At 39.4% G+C, this 20,983-nt stretch overlaps 1 protein-coding gene across 18 annotated transcripts in view; it reads left to right on the top strand.

Annotated features, from left to right (window-relative positions):
• GANC (glucosidase alpha, neutral C) overlaps nucleotides 1-20,983 on the top strand; it is a 67,668-nt gene that overhangs the window by 5,579 nt on the left and 41,106 nt on the right. For 17 of the 18 annotated variants that reach the window (XR_011465688.1, XR_011465685.1, XR_011465687.1 and 14 more), the window contains exons 5-8: nucleotides 6,872-6,999; nucleotides 12,729-12,911; nucleotides 18,361-18,406; nucleotides 20,427-20,493. Coding sequence is in view for 9 of the 18 variants with exons in the window: in XM_070378161.1 (XP_070234262.1) it covers nucleotides 6,872-6,999; nucleotides 12,729-12,911; nucleotides 18,361-18,406; nucleotides 20,427-20,493 (424 nt within the window). In the remaining 9 variants the exon portion in view is untranslated. Of the gene's footprint in view, nucleotides 1-3,362; nucleotides 4,278-6,871; nucleotides 7,000-12,728; nucleotides 12,912-18,360; nucleotides 18,407-20,426; nucleotides 20,494-20,983 lie in introns of those variants that run through there. The other variant, XM_070378164.1, reaches the window with a different exon arrangement.

The raw sequence follows: 20,983 nt of genomic DNA, 5'->3' as shown, positions 1-20,983 counted from the left end.
GACCAATCTGGTTTAATTGGTAATTCACTGAAGAACATAGGTAAAGACATGCAGTCTCGGTGCCATGCCAGCTTAGATAGTAACTCCATCAGCTCCCTAACAAAGCCCAGTTCTGTGGAGCAGACTGAGAAGACATCCCCACTTTCACTGCAGCGTTGTGAGCAAGCTCCCTGTGGTGCTGTGTCATGTGCTGTGCAGCATTACACCAAGGAATCCCCTCAGAGAAGACAGAACCAAAACTGCCCCACAACATTAGGGCATTCTCTGTAACATTTGTAAGGCCTTTAACTTACCCTTCTCTTGTAGCTCAGTTGGTAAATAATCTGCCTTCAGTACAGGAGACCCGGGTTTGATCCCTGGATCGGAAAGATCCCCTGGAGAAGGAAATGCAACCCACACCAGTATCCTTGCCTGGAAAATCTCATGGACACAGGAGCCTGGTGGGCTGCAGTCCATGGGGTCACAAAGAGTCAGGCACAACTGAGTGACTAATATTTACTTACAGTTAACTTAGCCAGTGAAGTGAAGTGGAAGTGTTAGTCACTCAGTCATGCCCAACTCTTTGTGACGCCATGGACTATATAGCCTGCCAGACTCCTCTGTGCATGGGATTCTCCAGGCAAGAATACTGGAGTGGGTTGCCATTCCCTTCTCCAGGGCATTTTCCTGACCCAGGAATTGAACCCAGGTCTCCTGCATTGCAGGCGGATTCTTTACTGTCTGAGCCACCAGGGGCAGGAGGAGCAGTGGCACAGTGAGGAAGACTACTTTCCGTATGAAGTTATAGAGATTTTAGTCATTTCAAAGATGTAGAATCTGCTGACATAACTTTCTTGCCTGAATTCAAAACAGGGGCTAGAGTCATGTCAGCAGTTCTGTCTTCTCTGTCACCACCCCCTGTTCCCAGCTTCTGGTTATGCAAGGATGCATTTGTGGTAGCAGCACACTTTGTCCATTTCTCCTAACTACACTGATGGGATGGTTAGCCTTTCTTCAAAACCTAGTGCTGCTTCTTATACCACTCATCTCTTGGCATCTGTCAGACCTTTGAGTTCACAGCTAATGGTACCCTCAAAGTCACAGTTCCTTGACTGCTGATCCAAGTCTCCCAAACTTGGCATCCTTTTGTAGCCGAGTTTGAAAGCTTTTCATGGGAAAACATGGGATAGCATTAATTTATTTCCTAGCGAACCAACCACCATTTGCACATGGTTTAATAGCCAGTACCCAGCCAGGACCCTGTATGCAGCATCAGCAGAAGCAGCTGGATCCAGGAAATGCAAGGAGTCCACAAGAGACCTTCCTGGAGTCAGTAGCCCTAATACCAGCAGCCAGGTCACTTCCTTTCGCATTTTTCCTGTCACTTGCTCTTTTCCCTACTTGTCTCCAATGTGTCTGGCCCCAGAGAGCTGCAGCTGTGCTGTGGTCAGGGCAGGAATCCCTTTCCATTCTTGGGGAGGTTCAGTCTGCTGAGCACCTTAACAATCCACTGTCTAGATGACACATGCTGAGGCAGAGTATATTAAGGCACTCAGAATACCAATGTGGGCCAAAGTGCAGCTTCTCAATGCAGCTCCATACCAATGAAGTGAGTGGTGGACCCTCTCACACGGCTTCTTAGAAGACTATTGGTGAGTTTTTTTGTACACACCTCTCTTTGGATCCTGAACATGAGGGACAGTGCCATTCAGGTCAGGTGCTAGAACCAGAGCCCACCAGATCTGTATGCTTTCAAAGAAAAAGAAGCTGTAGTCCAGGAAGACGCACGGGAGCTTAGCACAAGACAGCACGGGACTCAGAAGGGAGCTGAGGAGTCAGACAAGCAAGGGCAAGCGATCTGGGATGTCAGCAGCACGGCTCCCAAGACTAAGAACTTTGAGGACCTCGTGAAACAGACTCCACTTTCAGTTATTGGAATTAACAGGGCTGTGCAGGAAATCCACACACTCTGATCTCAGACAAATGCATGTAAGTGTATGTTTGGGGAGATCACCCTCAAATTCTGAGCTGAACTTCATTTTAATGTATTTTTAATGTCCTCCTTGTCACTTAGAATTGAGATGACTAATAGGACAGAGGATGAGATGGCTGGATGGCATCACCGACTCGATGGACGTGAGTCTGAGTGAACTTCAGGAGTTGGTGATGGACAGGGAGGCCTGGCGTGCTGCGTTCATGGAGTCGCACAGAGTCGGACACGACTGAGCGACTGAACTGAACTGAACTGAATAGGAACTTAAGGTTTTTGTACCCTCTCTGCTTGTTAGGGACAACAGAGATTCAGATAGTAATTTCTAAAGTTGTCTGAACCTTGTATCCTGCTCACTGCATAGTCAGGGAGCCACCGCTAGTGGTGGTTTCTGGGACGAGATGGGTGTTTCACGGGAGATTTCAATTAGGATATGGTATGGGTGTAGTCTGGAGGTTTTTTAAAAAGCTGCATATATCCACTTGCTCAAAATGATAGCTTTTTATTTCAGGTTCAGAGAGACAGAGCCCCAAGTCTAGGAGGATCATATTCAGCTCACAGCTGCAGTTCTCAGATTTCACTGATGAGGCAAACCCAGCCCTCTTCGTGCCTGCCTACCCCACCCCATTAAAACTCTTAAAGCAATGACTTTGTTGTCGATGTCTGTTGTTAATGTTTGAAATTTTTCTTCCCAATTCCCTTCCCCCAACCTGTCCCTTTATAATCAACCAGGAGACAGAACCAAGGTTCATTCAACCTTTTTCAGCTCACACTGTCATAACACTGGGTGTCTCAACAGACATTTCTTTCTCACAGTTCTGGAGTCTGGGAAGCCCAAGATCAAGGTTCCACTCCTGGGTGCCACCTCCTTTCTGTACAGTTGACCCTTGAACATATAGGGCTTAGTGGTGCCGACATCCCCATGCAGTGGAAAATCCAAGTATAATTTCACAGTTGGCCCTTAGTATACATAGTTTTGCATCTGCAGATTCAACCAACCAATGACCATGTGGTACTATAGATTTATTGTTGTTGTTGGCCACCCCACTCAGCATGTGGGCTATGGGGTCTTAGTTACCTGACCAGGGATTGAACCTGCACCCCTTGCAGTGGTAGCATGAAGTTTAACCACTGGACTGCCAGGGAAGTCCCTGTAGTATTTATTATTGAAAAAAAAATTATTATTGAAAAAAATCCATGTATAAAACAGACTCACACAGTTCAAATCTCTGTTGCAAGGTCAACTGTATATTCACATGGTGGCGGTGAGTATACCTAAAAAGCACTGCTAGTGAGGCTATTTGCAACCGACCTATGTCTTTGACCTATTATGTTGCTAATTTTTGCTCTTTTATGACATAAATGACCATTTGGCAAAATGTTTGCTTTGCAGTCTGTTTGCAAATTTTCACCAGAGACAACACTTCTAGCAGCTTTTCCAAGAATGCAAGGAAATCTCTGAGCACCTCCATGAAATTACCCCTTGCCTCTTCATCTAAGCCTCATAAAAATGAGACTTTGCCCAACCAGCCACCTCCTCAGCTGATGAGGAACAACTGCCACTTGTTATCCAGGATTATTTCTACAGAAATGGCCAGGAACAGGCAAAATAGTTTGGAATCTATCTAAGCAATCAGAAACACACCTGGACAGGCTAATTGTCCTTGAAGACAGGCTAATATCCAGTTTAACTTGCCAGTGTTCTCTGTAGAAGATCAGTGCTTACAATAAACCAATCGGCTGCAACTGAGGAAGGAGCAATAAGTCCCCTACAGCTATTTTAATGAACTCTTAAACCATTCTCTGAATCCTGGGAGATCTTGACCAATAGCTGGGAAAGGTCCTTGCTCACTCTTCCATGCCTTTTACATTAGCTTTCCTTACAGTGTAGTAGAGAGACCTAGTGCCAGAGGAAAAGCAAGATCCACCCATCAAGGAATAGTTGATGGGGTCATAATTTCCTTTGTTAATACCCACCACCATTTAAATATGTGTTGTAGGGCTCTTCTGTTAACTCAGTCACAGTCTCTACTGGTTCTGGGTGAAATTTTATTTTTTAAATGTAATATAATTGTGATAACTCTGCTGCTTGAATATATAAACAAGGATGTTTTTACCAGTGATTTTTTTATAATTTGTCTATTTTTTTTTCTTATAACCAAAGAAATAAAAACTAGACTTATGGATTGCAAAATACCAGGTTTTATTTTTATTGAGTATGGGAGAAATAAGATAGGAAATGGGAATTTATACTCTCCAGACTACAGAGGTAAGCCTCAGTGAAAAACCAAGTAGAGACTTGTAGTACTAAAATGAACTTCCAAAATGTATTCCTTTCTCTGATAATTTATTTCACTTTCTCTGGTAGGAGAGATTTACATATCTTAAATGTTTCTAAGGGAGCAAAACCCATGCTGTCTCACCTTATTTAAAATGTTTAAAAGTTTTATGTTTCTTATTTTCCATAAATCCATCTTGCTGTAATTTTTATTGCTGTAATCTGTGTATCAACACTAAATAATTCTGAGTTTAAGCAATCTAACTTCTGTAACAATGTATTTTTCATCATTTTAAATCATTAATAGAGATTCAATAATTTATTTGGAAATTATTTTAAAATAAATGTCCAAACAAGTCTCTAGAGAGCAGGAATATTTAGAAATTCTCAATGTTTTAGACAGAAGGATATAACATTTATGTCCAGACTTTTTGATGGCCAAGTTTTGGTGGAAGAATTGGGCAATAACTGGCAGTTAAGAAGCCCAGGAAAGTGCTTTATAAACTGTCATCCACAGAGCCCTGAGGTTTCCGTGGAGGTGTCTCAGGACTCGGTGCAGGGAGGGGAGGGGGCTCAAAGGTTGAGGCTCTGAGCTTCTTTCTGCTGTCTTCAACCCAAGTAGCTTTACTTATTGGACTTCTGAGAGTACACTACTGTTAATTTTTTTAAGCCAGTAAAAACAGATTTAAGGTCTAAGGAAATGAAGCTATGTTGATGATAATAAGGAATGTGTTGGTAATAAGAGATAAGAATGAACTTGGATATTGACTTTGAAAAGGGTTACCTATTAGCAAAATTGGTTTGCTTAAGTAAAACTGAAAACAAAATGGGGCTTTGACACTGATACATGTGTTTGCTTGCATAAGATCATATGGGAAAAGCAGGGTTATTGCTACTTTTTCTCGTATAATTAGGATTCTTTCCTAGGCTGTAGCCTCAAGAACAGAACATACCAAAGTCTCTGGTTTAAAACGTAAATTTTTAAAAGAAAGTTACTTTACTAAAAATTGGAGGATCTCTGAGTGCATAAACTGGATTCAATATTGGTTAATCACACATAGGCAGACAACCTGTGTGCCCTCTGCTTAGGATGTTCTTGCCCCGTTTTTGCCTACCCAGAGTCCTGCTAATTCCTGAAGGCCCTGGTCAAGTCCTTCTTCCTCCAGAGAGATGCCCCAGACCCCTTTCCTTACAGACAACAATATTGCCCTTCCTTGTCCTGGCACAGCACCGTTCTTGTCCTGTCTCAGCACTTATCATAAAATACTTTATAGTTACTACGTATGTGTTCCATCTCCTTTAAATTGCACTCTCCCTAAGAGTTTAGCCATCCTTTTCACAGCCATCAGCACATTACATTATTAGATTCCAAATAAATGTTAGCTGAATTAAATTTGAGAGACTAGTGGAAATATACGTCTAATTTGGGAAAGAATACATACTCTAATAGGATTTCAGTCTTACATTTGAACACATTTTCAAATCTTAGAATCCTGATGGCACACTTCAAGTAAAGATATACAAAAGAACATTAAGCATATAAGCAGTATTACATATGATCGGGGGTGGAAGAAAGGGGGAGGTATTGGTCAAAGTGTACAAACTTCCAACTATAATATGATGAACAACTTCTGGAGATTTAATGTACAGGCTAGTGATTGTAGCTAATAGTACTCTGCTATATACTTAAAAGTTGCTAAGAGAGTAGGTCTTAAATGTTTTCACCACAAAAAGGAAATGGTAATTATGTGACTTGGTGCAGATGTTAGCTAATGCTATGGTGGTGATCAGTTTTGCAATTTGTAAGTAACAAATCAAGGAGTTGAGCAACAAACTTATACATGTCAATTGTTTCTCAATAAAGCTGGGGAAAATAATTACTGATAACTACTGCATCATAACCCTATTTTATAATAAGAATGTCTGTAAAAGAACTCACAGCCTATTTACCACTTATACCTGGTCACTCCTCAGTGTCCTGTCACTGCTTAAGGGCCCTATTTCCTGTACTCTGAAGAAGCAAGGTTCCAGTAACATCATTCGGGGGATTTTATTTTGCTTTGTTTTTGGTTTTTGATGCTGATTTAATATTCTCCCAGCTTCCTATATCTTACTTGCACCACATCATACGTGTTCTGTATTACCTCACCCAGCCTACCCTTCTTAGCTTTTCGTTTAACAGACATTATAGTAACAATACATGGGGCTTCCCAGGTGGCTCAGTGTTGAAGGATCCACCTGCCAATGCAGGAGATGAGAGTTTGCTCCCTGGGTCAGGAAAATCCCCTGCAGGAGGGCATGGCAACCCATTCCAGTATTCTTGCCTGGGAAATCCCATGGACAGAAGAGTCTGGTGGACTACAGTCCATGAGGTGGCAAATAGTTGGACATGACTGAACAGGCTTGCACGCACACAGCCCTGGAACACATAGGAGGTGTTTGTTTCTACTATAGGTAGAGCCAGGCAAGTACATTTATAGACTAGAAAGCCTTTTCCTTCATGATTGCCATTGTTCACCAATTAGCTTGCCCTGTAATAATCTAAACATAGTTTTCTAATTATTGTAATTTGTAGAGCTGACCTAGGTAAGCTGTTGAAACCAATCTCATGTATGTGTTCCCAGGTTCCACTCCTGGCTGAAGTTTGTGGCATAGAGGGAAATATTTTCAGACTTAAAATCAATGAAGAAATACCCTTGAAACCCAGGTATGAAGTTCCTGATGTCCTCACAAGCAAGCTAACCACTGTAAGGTAAGCCAAGAAACATGCTACCTGGAATACACCCTCAATATGTTCTTCTATCATACCTTGAGTAGCAGCTTTTGTATGAGTCTCATATTTTGTGTTTCAAAGATCCGCCCATTTGCAAAGTTAGTTTTTAGTTATTTTGGAATAAATTTATCCATTTTAACGTTATCCATTCTGTATTCTCTTCCTCTGCCATTTGACTCATCAGTACTTATTAATGAAGAGAAGCAGAGCTTCTGATCTCTTCTCTCCTCCCCACAAAGTAAAAAATTTGTCAACAGCAAAGCAGAAAAGCTATTTAATTGACTCACTCAGATGAGCAGCAGGGCTCCAGGGATTGAAGGTACTAGCTGAACTCCCAATGCTTACAGTCATTTATACAGTTAGACTGGCTCACTTTTAATTAATGGCAGTCTCAGAAGTCTAACATGTAATTTGACTTAGAGTCAGAGTTAAATTAATAATAAGTTTCTAGGTGGAAAAAAAGTCTTTGGGGATTAAAGGATTTTTCATGTACCTGCAGAATCTGCCTCAGTTCTCAACACATTTTCCTGTGATATTTTTACTTGGTTCTGTCTGTGGGTTTTTGTTATTTTCTTTGTATCATTGTACTAAGGGAATATGACATTATGCCAGATGCTTTAATTTTCACTACATCATTATCATAGTTTTATGTGGATTATTTTTCCATGAAAAATCTAATAAATAGTTAATAAATTATAAGGGTAAATTAATCTAGCTATGGTAAACTATCATAAACTTAAAATATATCACTGAGCCACTACTATATGCCAAGAACTTAGGAGACAGATGCACACCCATGGCTGATTCATGTAGATGAATGGTAAAAACCACCACAATATCGTAAAGTAATTATCCTCCAATTAAAATAAGCAAATTTCAAAGAAAGAAACTGTTCTCAAGGCTTTGCAGTTTGGCAAATGAGAGTGTGTATGTATGTGTATGTTTCTTCTTGGTCACATTAGTTTTTACTCTTCTGGACGATTCATTTTACTAGTAGATCTTTAACATTTTTACATCTGTGTTCATAAGTAAAATCAGTCTGTAGTTTTCTTTTTCTGTGGTATCTTTGCCCAGGTTTTGGAGTCAGGGTGATATTAGCTTTGTGTAGTAAATATGTTATATTAGTTTTAGTTTTGCTTCTATTTCAACCTCTTTCTAGAGGGCTTTTGGCTACTGCAGTAACTAGAAAGCTAAAAACTGCATTTCTCCATTTCCTAGACTCACAGGTAGCTAGTTTCTGGTGTATTTTAGGTTCCATCAAGGTATCTTGATTTGAGAACTGGGTTTCCCATTATGCTGGTATGCATTGGCAGCTCTGGAATGACTCTAGAGCCACTACTTAGGGCAGTGGTTTCTTGTTCTCTGGATTGCATCTAAGATGGCATGATCCTGGAGTCCAGCCATTGCCACATTGACTTCTGTTTACCCAACTTCCTGCTTCCAGCTGAGAGAGAAGTTCTGTTGGTCTACAGTTATGTGGTATTGTCCTAGGGGTTATTACTGGGCACTCAGCCAGGAACCAGCTACTTCAAAACTTCCATGATATTGTAAGCTCATAATTCCCCCATATTAAGTCATTTCCTTTCTGCTTAAAATGGCCAGAATTGTTTCCGTTATCTACAGTTGAATCTTAATTGACATAATTGTTGGTATCAGAAATGAATATAAGTAACAGATCCTCAGGGATTGAAACATGAGCTTAATTAGCTGATCTGGTTGGATCTGAAGGTAGTGAGATTTTCTGAAGGTAGTGAGGTTTTCATTAGACAATGTGATATTAGTGTTTGGGGCTGAACACTATTCAGCATATCAACATATGGGGGGAGGGTAGTGTTCAGCCCCAAACACTACCCTCCCCCGATATGTTGATAGGTTGAAACCCTAAGTCTTTATACCTCAGAATGTGACTGTTCAGAGATAGGGCCTTTGAACATGTAGTTAAGTAACAACAGGGTCGTTAGGGTGGGCTCTGATCCAATGTGACTGATGTTCTATAAGAGGAGACGATTAGGATACAGATAACACAGAAGGATGGCCTTGTGAAGACACAGCAAGAGGATGGGCATCTGCAAGCCAAGAAGAAAGGCCTCAGAAGAAACCAAACCTGCTGACACTTTGATCTAGGACTTCCAGCCTCCAGAATTGTGAGAAAATAAATTTCTTGTGTTTAAGCCACCCAGTCTGCGGTAGCAGCTCTAGCAAACTAGTATAACTAGCAATAAACCACAGCATTCTCTGGCAAAGTCACTTAACTTACTACTTGTGGTCACCTGAAATCGAGTGCCTATTGAAAGTGTGGCTCTGGCAGACCAAGTGGTGGGGCCATCAGCATAGCCTGATTGTCATACAAAATTCAAAATGCTGAGGTGGCCTGGCTGTTACTAATTTCACTGAAGAACTTAAAGAAAACAGTAGTTTCAGGCTTTTAAATTTTTAGCTCAAGATATTGTCAGAAACCTTAGGTTTTATGACCATCTTACACATCTCTTATATCTATAGAGTCCTTGTAACTACAGAGTCCTTGTAGCTGAGAGTCAAATACAGGGTTAGATTCTATGGTTTGCTGAATTGAAGTGTAAGTTGGATTCAGAGCTTTATCAAGTCTATGAATTTAGGGCATCAACTGTGAAAAGATAGGACTCCTCAAAATTGAATAGCAACATCTGGGAAGATTTGGATAACTCTGAGTACCTAAACCTCAGAATTTCACCAAGCCTCCCAGTTCAGCTGAGGACTCGCCGTCTCCTCTGATGAGGCTGGCATTACCTTGCTGGGACACTCCATGTTGACCTCGCCTGAAATATACTATGTCAGGGGATTCCAGTGCTCCCTGTGCTTCTCTCTTACTCCCTTTCACTGCCTCCAGATCCACTGTCAGAGTCAGACCCCAACATTCCCAGGGAGCCAATTACAGTCAAACCTAGGAGGCACCTAAAGAATTAGAGGCACCTAAAGAATTAGAAGATGTTACATTGGCAAAAACCTCTGAGATAGGCATGGTAATGGTTTCTGAAGGACTCCTAGACTGGAAAGAAGCAACATAATTTTAGGATCATGCTAAATTTACTGACATAAATTAGAGAATTCAGATTTGATATGCTATCTAGGACAGCTGAAAGAGGTTCTAATTATTTACTTTATTGGCTAAGTGTAATCTGTAGAGTCAGCTATGGACTCTGCTGAATGAAGCTGAGATACCAGAAATTCCTTGGCACAGTGTAGAAGAAATGATTCATAGACTTAGGGAAATAGAAATGTTGAAGTGGGTATGTCATATACAGCCACCTCATCTAGCCCCTAACTCTGTTCTCCAAAGAACCCAAAAGAAACTACCTTCACTGAGAAATATATTGGTGAGGGAACACTCGGAAAACATTATAGTGAGTGAATGTCTTCTGAGCTAGAGACAATGGTGGAAATGGTACCATTAAGACAGACTCCCTGGTTTCAGTGGAGATGATGAGACTCTAAGTAGCGAAGTCAAAGTAGCAGCATTTAGTTGTTGGAGACAAGGTGGACACGTTTCCTTAATGTGCAGCAGGGCCTGTGTGGTACTCAGAATGGCTCAACCCTCAGGGCAGTGAACAATATATCAAAGAGTCCATTAGACTGAAATAGATGGGCTAAAGTCCTACTTGATAGACTAATCAAAAGAATTCTATTTAGATTTGATAAACAGTGAGAGACAATCTCTCAATCAATGGAATTAGTTTCCAGAACCCAAGCATCTTACTTGAGGAGAAGGCCTAGAATCCATGGAGGAAGATTCTGCAACGATGTAATAAGATTATAACCTGTCCCTTCTAATCCCCCCTAAACCGTGCTGCGATGAACATTGGGGTACACGTGTCTCTTTCCCTTCTGGTTTCCTCTGTGCATGCCCAGCAGTGGGATTGCTGGGTCATAAGGCAGTTCTATTTCCAGTTTTTTAAGGAATCTCCACACTGTTCTCCACAATGGCTGTACTAGTTTGCATTCCCACCAACAGTGTAATAGGGTTCCCTTTTCTCCACACCCTCTCCAGCATTTATTGCTTGTAGACTTTTGGATTGCAGCCATTCTGACTGGTGTGAAATGGTACCTCATAGTGGTTTTGATTTGCATTTCTCTGATAATGAGTGATGTTGAGCATCTTTTCATGTGTTTGTTAGCCATCTGTATGTCTTCTTTGGAGAAATGTCTATTTAGTTCTTTGGCCCATTTTTTGATTGGGTCATTTATTTTTCTGGAATTGAGCTGTAGGAGTTGCTTGTATATTTTTGAGATTAGTTGTTTGTCAGTTGCTTCATTTGCTATTATTTTCTCCCATTCTGAAGGCTGTCTTTTCACCTTGCTTATAGTTTCCTTTGTTGTGCAGAAGCTTTTAAGTTTAATTAGGTCCCATTTGTTTATTTTTGCTTTTATTTCCAATATTCTGGGAGGTGCCCCAATGTTCATCGCAGCACTGTTTATAATAGCCAGGACATGGAAGCAACCTAGATGTCCATCAGCAGATGAATGGATAAGAAAGCTGTGGTATATATACACAATGGAGTATTACTCAGCCATTAAAAAGAATACATTTGAATCAGTTCTAATGAGGTGGATAAAACTGGAGCCTATTATACACAGTGAAGTAAGCCAGAAAGAAAAACACCAATACAGTATACTAACGCGTATATATGGAATTTAGAAAGATGGTAACAATAACCCTGTATACGAGACAGCAAAAGAGACACTGATGTATAGAACAGCCTTATGGACTCTGTGGGAGAGGGAGAGGGTGGGAAGATTTGGGAGAATGGCATTGAAACATGTAGAATATCATGTATGAAACGAGTCACCAGTCCAGGTTTGATGCACGATACTGGATGCTTGGGACTGGTGCACTGGGACGACCCAGAGGGATGGTATGGGGAGAGGAGGGAGGAGGGTTCGGGATGGGGAACACATGTATACCTGTGGTGGATTCATTTCGATATTTGGCAAAACCAATACAATATTGTAAAGTTTAAAAATAAAATAAAAATAAAAAATTGTGGGGGAAAATCCTCCCTAAAGAGGCCTGTGACCATTTAGCAGGGTAACTATGCACTAGAAAAAGAAATATCTAGACCTAGGGTTTTAAGTGCTGCCTCTGAGCTTACGTAACTCCTGGGGGATCTAAAACATCCCCCAAGTCTACCTGTCAATTGGGGGCTGATGGAAGTCAGGTAATAAACAGATGAAAGTTTGACCTTTCCATCTCACTGTGGACTGAGTGGATAATAACCCAATCTGTGTTATTTCCTCAGTTTCTGTATGTATGGTTAGAATGAGAGAAGGAAAACAAAAATGTTTAGTCTGTGCACCAAACAGTTTTCCTAGACTGTCCAGACCAAGGTATAATAATGGTGATGACAGCCAACATTTACTGAGCATTTACTATGTGCCAGGCACTGTGTGATCTCGTTTACATGTGTGGTCTCATTGAATCCTCAAAAAGCTATGTTTGTTCTCGCTTTTATCATTTCCACTTCACAGATGAGGAAACCAAGAACTGGAAAAGATAAACCTGTCCAAAGTTACACACCTAGGGCATGTTAGGGCTATGTTCAATCCAGGCTTTCTGACACCAAAGCTCACACTCTGAATTACAGCTTTATTGATTTACTAAGTTGAACTGAGACTTTCACTGAGCCACATAAACTTAGAACAACTTATTTTTTTCTCCCTGCCTTGTTTTCCAGGCTGACTTCTTGCCCAGGGGATACAGGCAGTCTGGTGTTGGCAAGTGGAAAAGGAGATCTGAAGTGTCACATCACGGCAAACCCATTCAAGGTTGACTTGGTATCTGAAGAAGAGGTTGTAATGAGCATAAACTCCCTGGGCCAATTGTACTTTGAGCAGCTGCAGATTCCTCCCAAGCAAAGGTATTTTTGCATATTACTTAATACATACAGAACTTAAAATCTGATTGTAACTATGTCTCCATAGAAAATTGATTTGCTTTATTTGTTGGAATATTCTGAGAAATTTCATCTTTTCACCTGTACAGACTAATGCAGACTTGATGACAAAAGTTATTCCCAGACATTTGCAAAGATGATACTCTTAACACATCCTATATTTTTGACTGATTACATTCTCTACCCTACACCTTCTAAAAAAAGACCCTGTTAACTTGATAGATGTTAATGTGAACTAACAAAATTTCACTTTATCCCCTTTACAATAACATGAGTTACCTTAGACTTGAATAGTTGTCTAGGAATTTTCTGGAACCAACCACTTGATCAAAGCTGTTTGTGTGTGGATCACATGAATTGGAAGATAGTTGCAGAAGGAGATTTTTCATCCATTTTTACCAATATTGTTTTTAAATCCTCCAGTCTGTAGTTCTCTTTTTATTCAAATAATGAACATCTAACATGAGCTTCAGAAAGCATTTAACATAGTGATTTTTTCCTGAGTCTCAGCTAATTTCTATTTTTAAAGTTTATTGTTAAATTTTTTATTTTATCACAGAAATGTGTTCACTATAGGCTAAATAGAAAATATTGAAAAGAAGAAAAAATTAAAATACCCATAATCCTGCCACCCCTACTGTTAGTACCTTATGAATTTAGTTCAGTTTACTTTTTTTGACTGAAAATACTAACAGCATAACAAATCCCTGTGTGTCTGTTACTTATATTTTGTTGTTTATTTATATTAAAAATATTAATTTTAAAGCAGTTTTCCTTTTAATAAACTCCTATTATTTTGTTTTAGGGGTGATTTCTAAGTTGGGCTTTTTAATAAGGCCCAGTAAAGTCTGCCTCACCATTTGTCCTTTGAGCTACCTAGTTCCATGTTTGAAAATAATCAATGTTTCCAGTTTTCTATGTATCCTTCTAGAGATAATTTATGCCTATTCAGTAAAACTAATGTATTCTTTGTTTTTTCCCTTTCCTGACGCAAATGATACACATTATTCTGTACCTCCCTTTTTTTTCTTTAGCAGTGTGGTAGTTTCTAATTTCTTTAAAGCTGCTACATCATTTCTATTATACGGTTACACTATGATTCATTTAGTAAATCCCTGCTGCTGCTGCTAAGTCACTTCAGTCGTGTCCGACTCTGTGCGACCCCATGGACGGCAGCCCACCAGGCTCCCCCGTCCCTGGGATTCTCCAGGCAAGAACACTGGAGTGGGTTGCCATTTCCTTCTCCAATGCGTGAAAGTGAAAAGTGAAAGTGAAGTCGCTCAGTTGTGTCCCACTCTTCACGACCCCATGGACTGCAGCCCTCCAGGCTCCTCCGTCCATGGGATGAAAGCAATAGTACTGGAGTGGGGTGCCATTGCCTTCTCCGAAATCCCTACTGCTGCTGCTGCTAAGTCACGTCAGTCATGTCCAACTCTGTGCGACCCCATGGACGGCAGCCCACCAGGCTCCCCCGTCCCTGGGATTCTCCAGGCAAGAACACTGGAGTGGGTTGCCATTTCCTTCCCCAGTGTGTGAAAGTGAAGTCGCTCAGTTGTGTCTGACCCTCAGCGACCCCATGGACTGCAGCCCTCCAGGCTCCTCTGCCCATGGGATTTTCCAGGCAAGAGTACTGGAGTGGGGTGCCATCGCCTTCTCTGAAATACCTATTAGTGGACTTTAAAATCATTTCTGATGTTGTTTTACAACTACTTCATGAATAACCTTGTATGTGTGTCATTTTGCATACATGCAAATATATCCATAGACCAGAGTCATAGAAGTATAATTTCTGATCAAATGGTTTGTACATCTGTTATTTTGATAGATGTTTCCAAATTGCCTTCCATAGAGGTTGTGTACTAGTTTATATTTCTATCATTTTTATTTATATTTGTGTTAGGAAAATTAGATTATCCACCTAGGGGGAAAAATATAAGTTAGATCTTAACCTCAAACCATTTAGCAAAAATGAATTCTAGGACTTCCCTGGTGGTACAGTGAATAAGAGTCCACCTGCCAATGCAGGGGACACAGGTTTGATCCCTGGTCCAGGAAGATTCCACATGCCGTGGAGCAACTCAACCCATACACCACAACTACTGAACCCATGCTCTAGAACCCATGAGCCACAACTACTAAGCCGGTGAGCCATAACAACAGAAACCCAAGCCCCTAGAGCCTGTGCTCCACAAGAAGAGAAGCCACCACAGTGAGAAGCTCACACACCACAACAAAGAGCAGCCCCGGCTTGCTGCAGCTAGAGAAAGCCCATGCACAGCAATGAAGATCAATTGCAGCCAAAAGTTAAAAATAAATAATTTTAAAAATTAATTCCAGGTAAATAAAAATTAAACACACACACACACAATAAAAATAAGAGAAAATATAGAATATTTTTAATTGTATTAATGTGATAGAAACTGAAGAGCTGTAAGGAAAAAGATGGATTTGATTACCTAGAAATTTTAAACTTTATTATAGCTACAAAAACAAAATACAACAACAACAACAAAAAAAACTTGAACAAAATGAAAAGGCAAGAATCTATAAATTCCAGTTTGGCATATGAGGAGCTCAGAAGTTGCCACAAACAAGAATGAAAAATCAAAAATAAAATTACTCAAAATATAATATAGTCCTAAATGTAAAATCTAAGACCATAAAACTTCTAGACAACATCAGAAAATCTTGATGACCTTGGATTAGGCAGAGGTCTTAGATATTACACCAAACGCATGATCCACAAAAGAAGAAATATGGTTAAATGAACATAAACAAAAGTAAAAATGCCTGCACATTCAAAGACCATATGAAGAGATATGCAAAGATAAGTCATAGACTAAGAAAAAATATTTGTAAACATATATATGATCAAGAAGTTGTATGTATAATATAGAAAGAACTCTCAAAATTTAACAAGAAAATAATATATTTAAACAGATATTTCACCAAAGATGTACAAGTGACAAATAAGCACTTGAAAAATATGTTCAATGCCATTAGTTATTAGAGAATTGCAAATTAAACAACAGTGACATACTACCACACATATTAAAATGGCTAAAGTTTAACAGGCCAACCATATTGTTAGAAACATGACTGGAGAGCGAGGGGCTTTGATAGACATTGACTCTTGAACAGAGTTATTTATTTTGTACTCTGTTACTTAGTGGAACCCTGCAGAAGGGATTTCCTGCCATTTAATTATTTATATTGCTTCTCCCTGGTGGCTCAGATGGTAAAGAATCTGCCTGTAATGCAGAAGACCCAGGTTCAGTCCCAAGGTTAGGAAGTTCCCCTGAACAAGGAAATGGCAATCCACTGCAGTATTCTTGCCTGGAGAATCCCATGGACAGAGGAGCCTGGCAGGCTACAGTCCATGGGGTTACAAAGAGTCAGACACAACTGAGCGACTAACACTGTACTATATTGTTAATGTAAATTGACCAAATAAAAGTATGTCCTTCATAGGCAGGAGCTGATAAACTGATATTGGGTTTGGATATGTTAAAAAAAAATTTTTTTTTTTCTATAGACAGGATGAGCTGAAACCAGGGAACAGTGAGTGCACTAGACAGGAGGAACATGGCTATTTGAAGTAAAAAATCAATCCGCAGCATCATAATAAACAATTACTACTGATCTGTATATTCACAACAAAATAATGTCACTACATTTAATGAACAGCACCAAAAAATAGACATAGATGGACAAAAGTTCCCTGATATAAATGGTAACCTAGACTTAATATCCTTGTTCATCCTTGGGAGTCATTCTTGGAGACCAGATTGAGATTGGTCTGTGGCAGAATGTTGTCCCCTGTCTATTGAACTTTCATGCTGCAAGAAGAGGTAAGAGCCTTGTTCGAAGTACAGACAAACATTGTCCTTGTGTAATGTCCTAAAGGGGAACCATAGTTTACATGCAATTTGGTGATCTTCTGCTGTGAAAAGTGTTTATTTTGCCTTTTTCCATGTGTTTGCCTGTCTTAGACACTTTGAACAAGGAAAGGAAAAATAAACAACCTCTGAACTCTGATCTTCCATTGCTTTTGTACATTCCGATTGTGAAGTTGAGGGTAAGAATGGTTCAAAAGCCCATGGGAAATTGATATGTCTTCAGAATATTGTGCCTATTCTAATATGATGAGCTTTTAAAACACTTTTCTTAGAACAAGGATCAATTTTTGTAATTGTATAGATACTCAGCTAATTTTGAATGCTGCTGATGGCATAACTATGTTTTTATATCCAAAAATATATTCTTGTGTGTTACATTAAGATACTCTTTCATATAATAAAGATTGTTTTCTTTTTAACTAACTCATTTCAAAGAGAAAGAATTTTACTTGTAAGTAAGCTGTTTTTTCTTCTAAATATCACAAAACAATTCTTTTTTCCTCAAATAAATGAGAGCATTGTGATCTTTAAAAAAAAAAAAGGAAAAAGAAAATAGAAGTAGTTTTATTAATTTCAGAAAGAGCTTACTTCAAAACAGAGGAAGTTATTAGGGATAAAGTATGCCATTACATAATGATAAAGGGGTCAATTCCCTGAGAAAACAACACTCCTTAATGTGTATGTGCCTAATGACAGAGTATCAAAATACTTAAGGCAAGAATATAGAACTGCAAAGAGAAATAGATGAATCCACTATTATAATTGGGCTTTCCTGGTGGCTCAGCTGGTAAAGAATCCGCCTGTAATGAGGGAGACCTGGATTTGATCCCTGGGTTGGGAAGATCTCCTGGAGAAGTGAATGGCTACCCACTCCAGTATTCTGGCCTGGAGAATTCCGTGGACTGTATAGTCCATGGGGTCGCAAAGAGTTGGACATGATTGAATGACTTTCACTCACTATTATAATTAGAGACCTGCAATGGCACCCCACTCCGGTACTCTTGCCTGGAAACTCCCATGAACGGAGGAGCCTGGTAGGCTGCAGTCCATGGGGTCGCTAAGGGTCAGACACGACTGAGCGACTTCATTTTCACTTTCATGCATTGGAGAAGGAAATGGCAACCCACTCCAGTGTTCTTGCCTGGAGAATCCCAGGGACGGGGAAGCCTGGTGGGCTGCCGTCTATGGAGTCGCAGAGTCGGACACGACTGAAGCGACTTAGCAGCAGCAGCAGCAGTTAGTATTATGAGCATGTATTACAATAAAAAACTGATTAAAGCATTTTTAAAAGAGTTAACAAGAAAATTCAAATCTGTCTACATTTTTATAAGATATCAAGCTCTTGGTAATGTTCACCATAAATGTTTAATTTTGTAAACTTATTTTTATAATGTTATTTTTAGTAAGTTAAAGGATATATTATGGGGTCTCAAAAGTTGGAAATGAAAATCTTTTATCATTGAGCAAATTGTCGGTCCTGCCATGAGTGAAACAACTTTTTTGCATTACAACAGAGCTACCAAGAAAAATGAGGAGGATGCATCAATTGACACCACTCAGGTAATCTACATAGAGCAATTTATCTTTTAAAAATCTTTTCCACTATTATCATCATTATACAAATATAGTGGGTCTGTTCTTCCCTTATACAGATGGGTAGTTGGTCAATGCTCTACTATATATAAATGGGACCTCCTGTAGGCCAGGCACTGTTCAAGGAGTTGGTGGTATATCATCGAACTAATCTAATTCCCTCATTATCATGGAGCTTACATTCTTCCAAGCCACATTAACCTTTTTGGACTTTAAGAACAAAGAAAAACTGCAAAGGTCTTCAGCAGAGATGCATGGTCTGATTTCTGTGTCTAAAAGATTATTTTGGCTGAATTCTGGAGAATGGATGTTCCAGAAACCTCTTCATCCAAAGCCACATGCATCTTCAAAGAGTCTCTGACAGTAGCTATGGTCATCAGGAAGGTGAAAAATATTTCCAGTTTAATAATACAAATGCTTCTTCTTCTTGAGAACTGACTGAAACTGACCCTTCAGAACAACTAACATAGTTATTGTGCCTTACACATGTTTGCACTAATACATTAGACCAGCTTTGGGGAGACCTCTAGTCAGATAGCCTAGGTAGTGGTTTTGAGTCAAACACCCCCTTACAAGAATCTGATGAAAGCTATGAACCATCTCTGTAGGAAAAAAAAAATTTTTTTCATACTATTTCAGGGCGTTCACAAACTTTAAAACCTATCTAGACCTCAGGATGATAATCCCTGCATCAAGAATCCAGGCGTGATTTTAAAGAACCAAACACACAACACACTGACTCACTTTACAGAGCTTTCATTATAAAGAAATAACCTAGAAACAGGAAAATAGCTCACTTTTAAAAAAGAAATGTGCTTTTTATATACACACACAATTCTTTTATAACTTTTCATTTTACCAGAGAAAAAGAGACTTCTGTAAAGGTAGGACATTCATAGCTCTAGGTCAGAAGATTGCGAACCTGAGCAGTCACCATCCCAGTTGACCTCTCCACCCAGCATAGTAACACAACCTGTAGTCTGGCTAATTGAAGCTGGTGAGAGAAAGTGCTCATCTCAGCCAAAATCTTTGCTTAGAGTCTCTCAAAAGAGACCCAGGTTATTTGACTCTAAATGTTTTGCTTTACCTATATAAAAACTACATTTTTCAAAGTGCTTTCCCATCATTTTGGCTCTTGTAAAGATATTCATGTCAAATGGTGTGGCAGTTCCTAAACAATTAAACATCGAATTACAATATGATCCAGCAATTACATTTGTGGATACATATCCAAAAGTAAAAGTGGGACTCAAACAGATGTTTGTGTACCTATGTTCATAGCAGAATAGTATTCATAGTAGCCCAAAGGTAGAAGCAATCCAGCAATCCAAGAGTCATTGACTGATGAATGCACACACAAAATGAGGTATGTACACACAGTGCAATATTATTCAGCCTTAAAAAGGAAGGCAGTTCTGACACATGCTATAAAATGGATGAATCTTGAAGACGTTATACTGAGTGAAATAAGCCAGTCACAAAAGGACAAATACAGTATGATTCTATTTATACGAGTTATCTAGAGTTGTCAAATTTATAAAGACAGGAGCTAGAAAAGTGGTTGTCAGGAGCTGGGGGGAGGGGAGATGGGGCGTTACTGTTAATGGTTGCAGTGGTTCAGTTTGGAAGGATGTAAAAGTTCTGGAGTCGGATTGTGATGTTGGTTGCACAATGATGTGAATGTACTTAATGCCACTTAAAAATGGTTAAAATAGTAAGTTTTATATATATATATATATAAAGTTATATATATTTTACCACAATAAAAAATATATTCATGTTAGCTGTAGATCATAAGGATGATTAATGGCATTTATATAGAACACAGATCTAATTTTGTATATTGATATCACAAATTGGTCTTTTAAAAGATGAACTCATTTCCTCAGTCTAGTATTCTAATCAGATAAATGTGCTATTGCGGTAACCACATGTGTTGCAATATATAGCCTTAGTTTACTACCTTTTTTCTTTTTTGTACCAACAGGAAAATCAAGAGGAACTGGGCCTCTGGGAGGAGAAATTTGAAAATTTTGTGGATGTCAAAGTTAATGGTACAATTGAAATTGGTGTAGTGTTCTTTCCAAACAGTTCTTTCCAAAATAGCCAGAAGTTTCTATCTAAAAGTCCCTTGAGCTTTGGCACCTAAATACGTGACTTTTGTAAGGTGAACAGAAATCTCATATTTAGGACCACGATTCTTCAGTAATGCATTGCAACAGAGAAATAGTGAGCGTATGACTTGTGGGGAGTGTAAGAGAAATATAGGCCTCATGAAGCTTCTGGTCTCATAGAGGGACCTAGGTCGGCATACTGCTTGCACTCTTCAGTGAATCAATTGCAAATTCTACATTCTGTTTTTATGAGAGTCAAGTGATGAGAAACCCAGCTCATTAGCCCCAACATTTCAAGCCAGTGGTTCTCAACCTTTCCAAGCCTCCTCACTATTCATGTGAGTGTTGAGTGACCATCTATGACATTTCTCACTACACTTAGTGATGAGGGGAGACTTAGGGAATGTAGGTGGCAGGGAGGGAATTTGTC

Source organism: Bos mutus, chromosome 10, assembly GCF_027580195.1.
Source record: "Bos mutus isolate GX-2022 chromosome 10, NWIPB_WYAK_1.1, whole genome shotgun sequence".
In the NCBI taxonomy this organism is placed as follows: domain Eukaryota; kingdom Metazoa; phylum Chordata; class Mammalia; order Artiodactyla; family Bovidae; genus Bos; species Bos mutus.
This window is presented reverse-complemented; position numbering and strand designations above follow the sequence as displayed.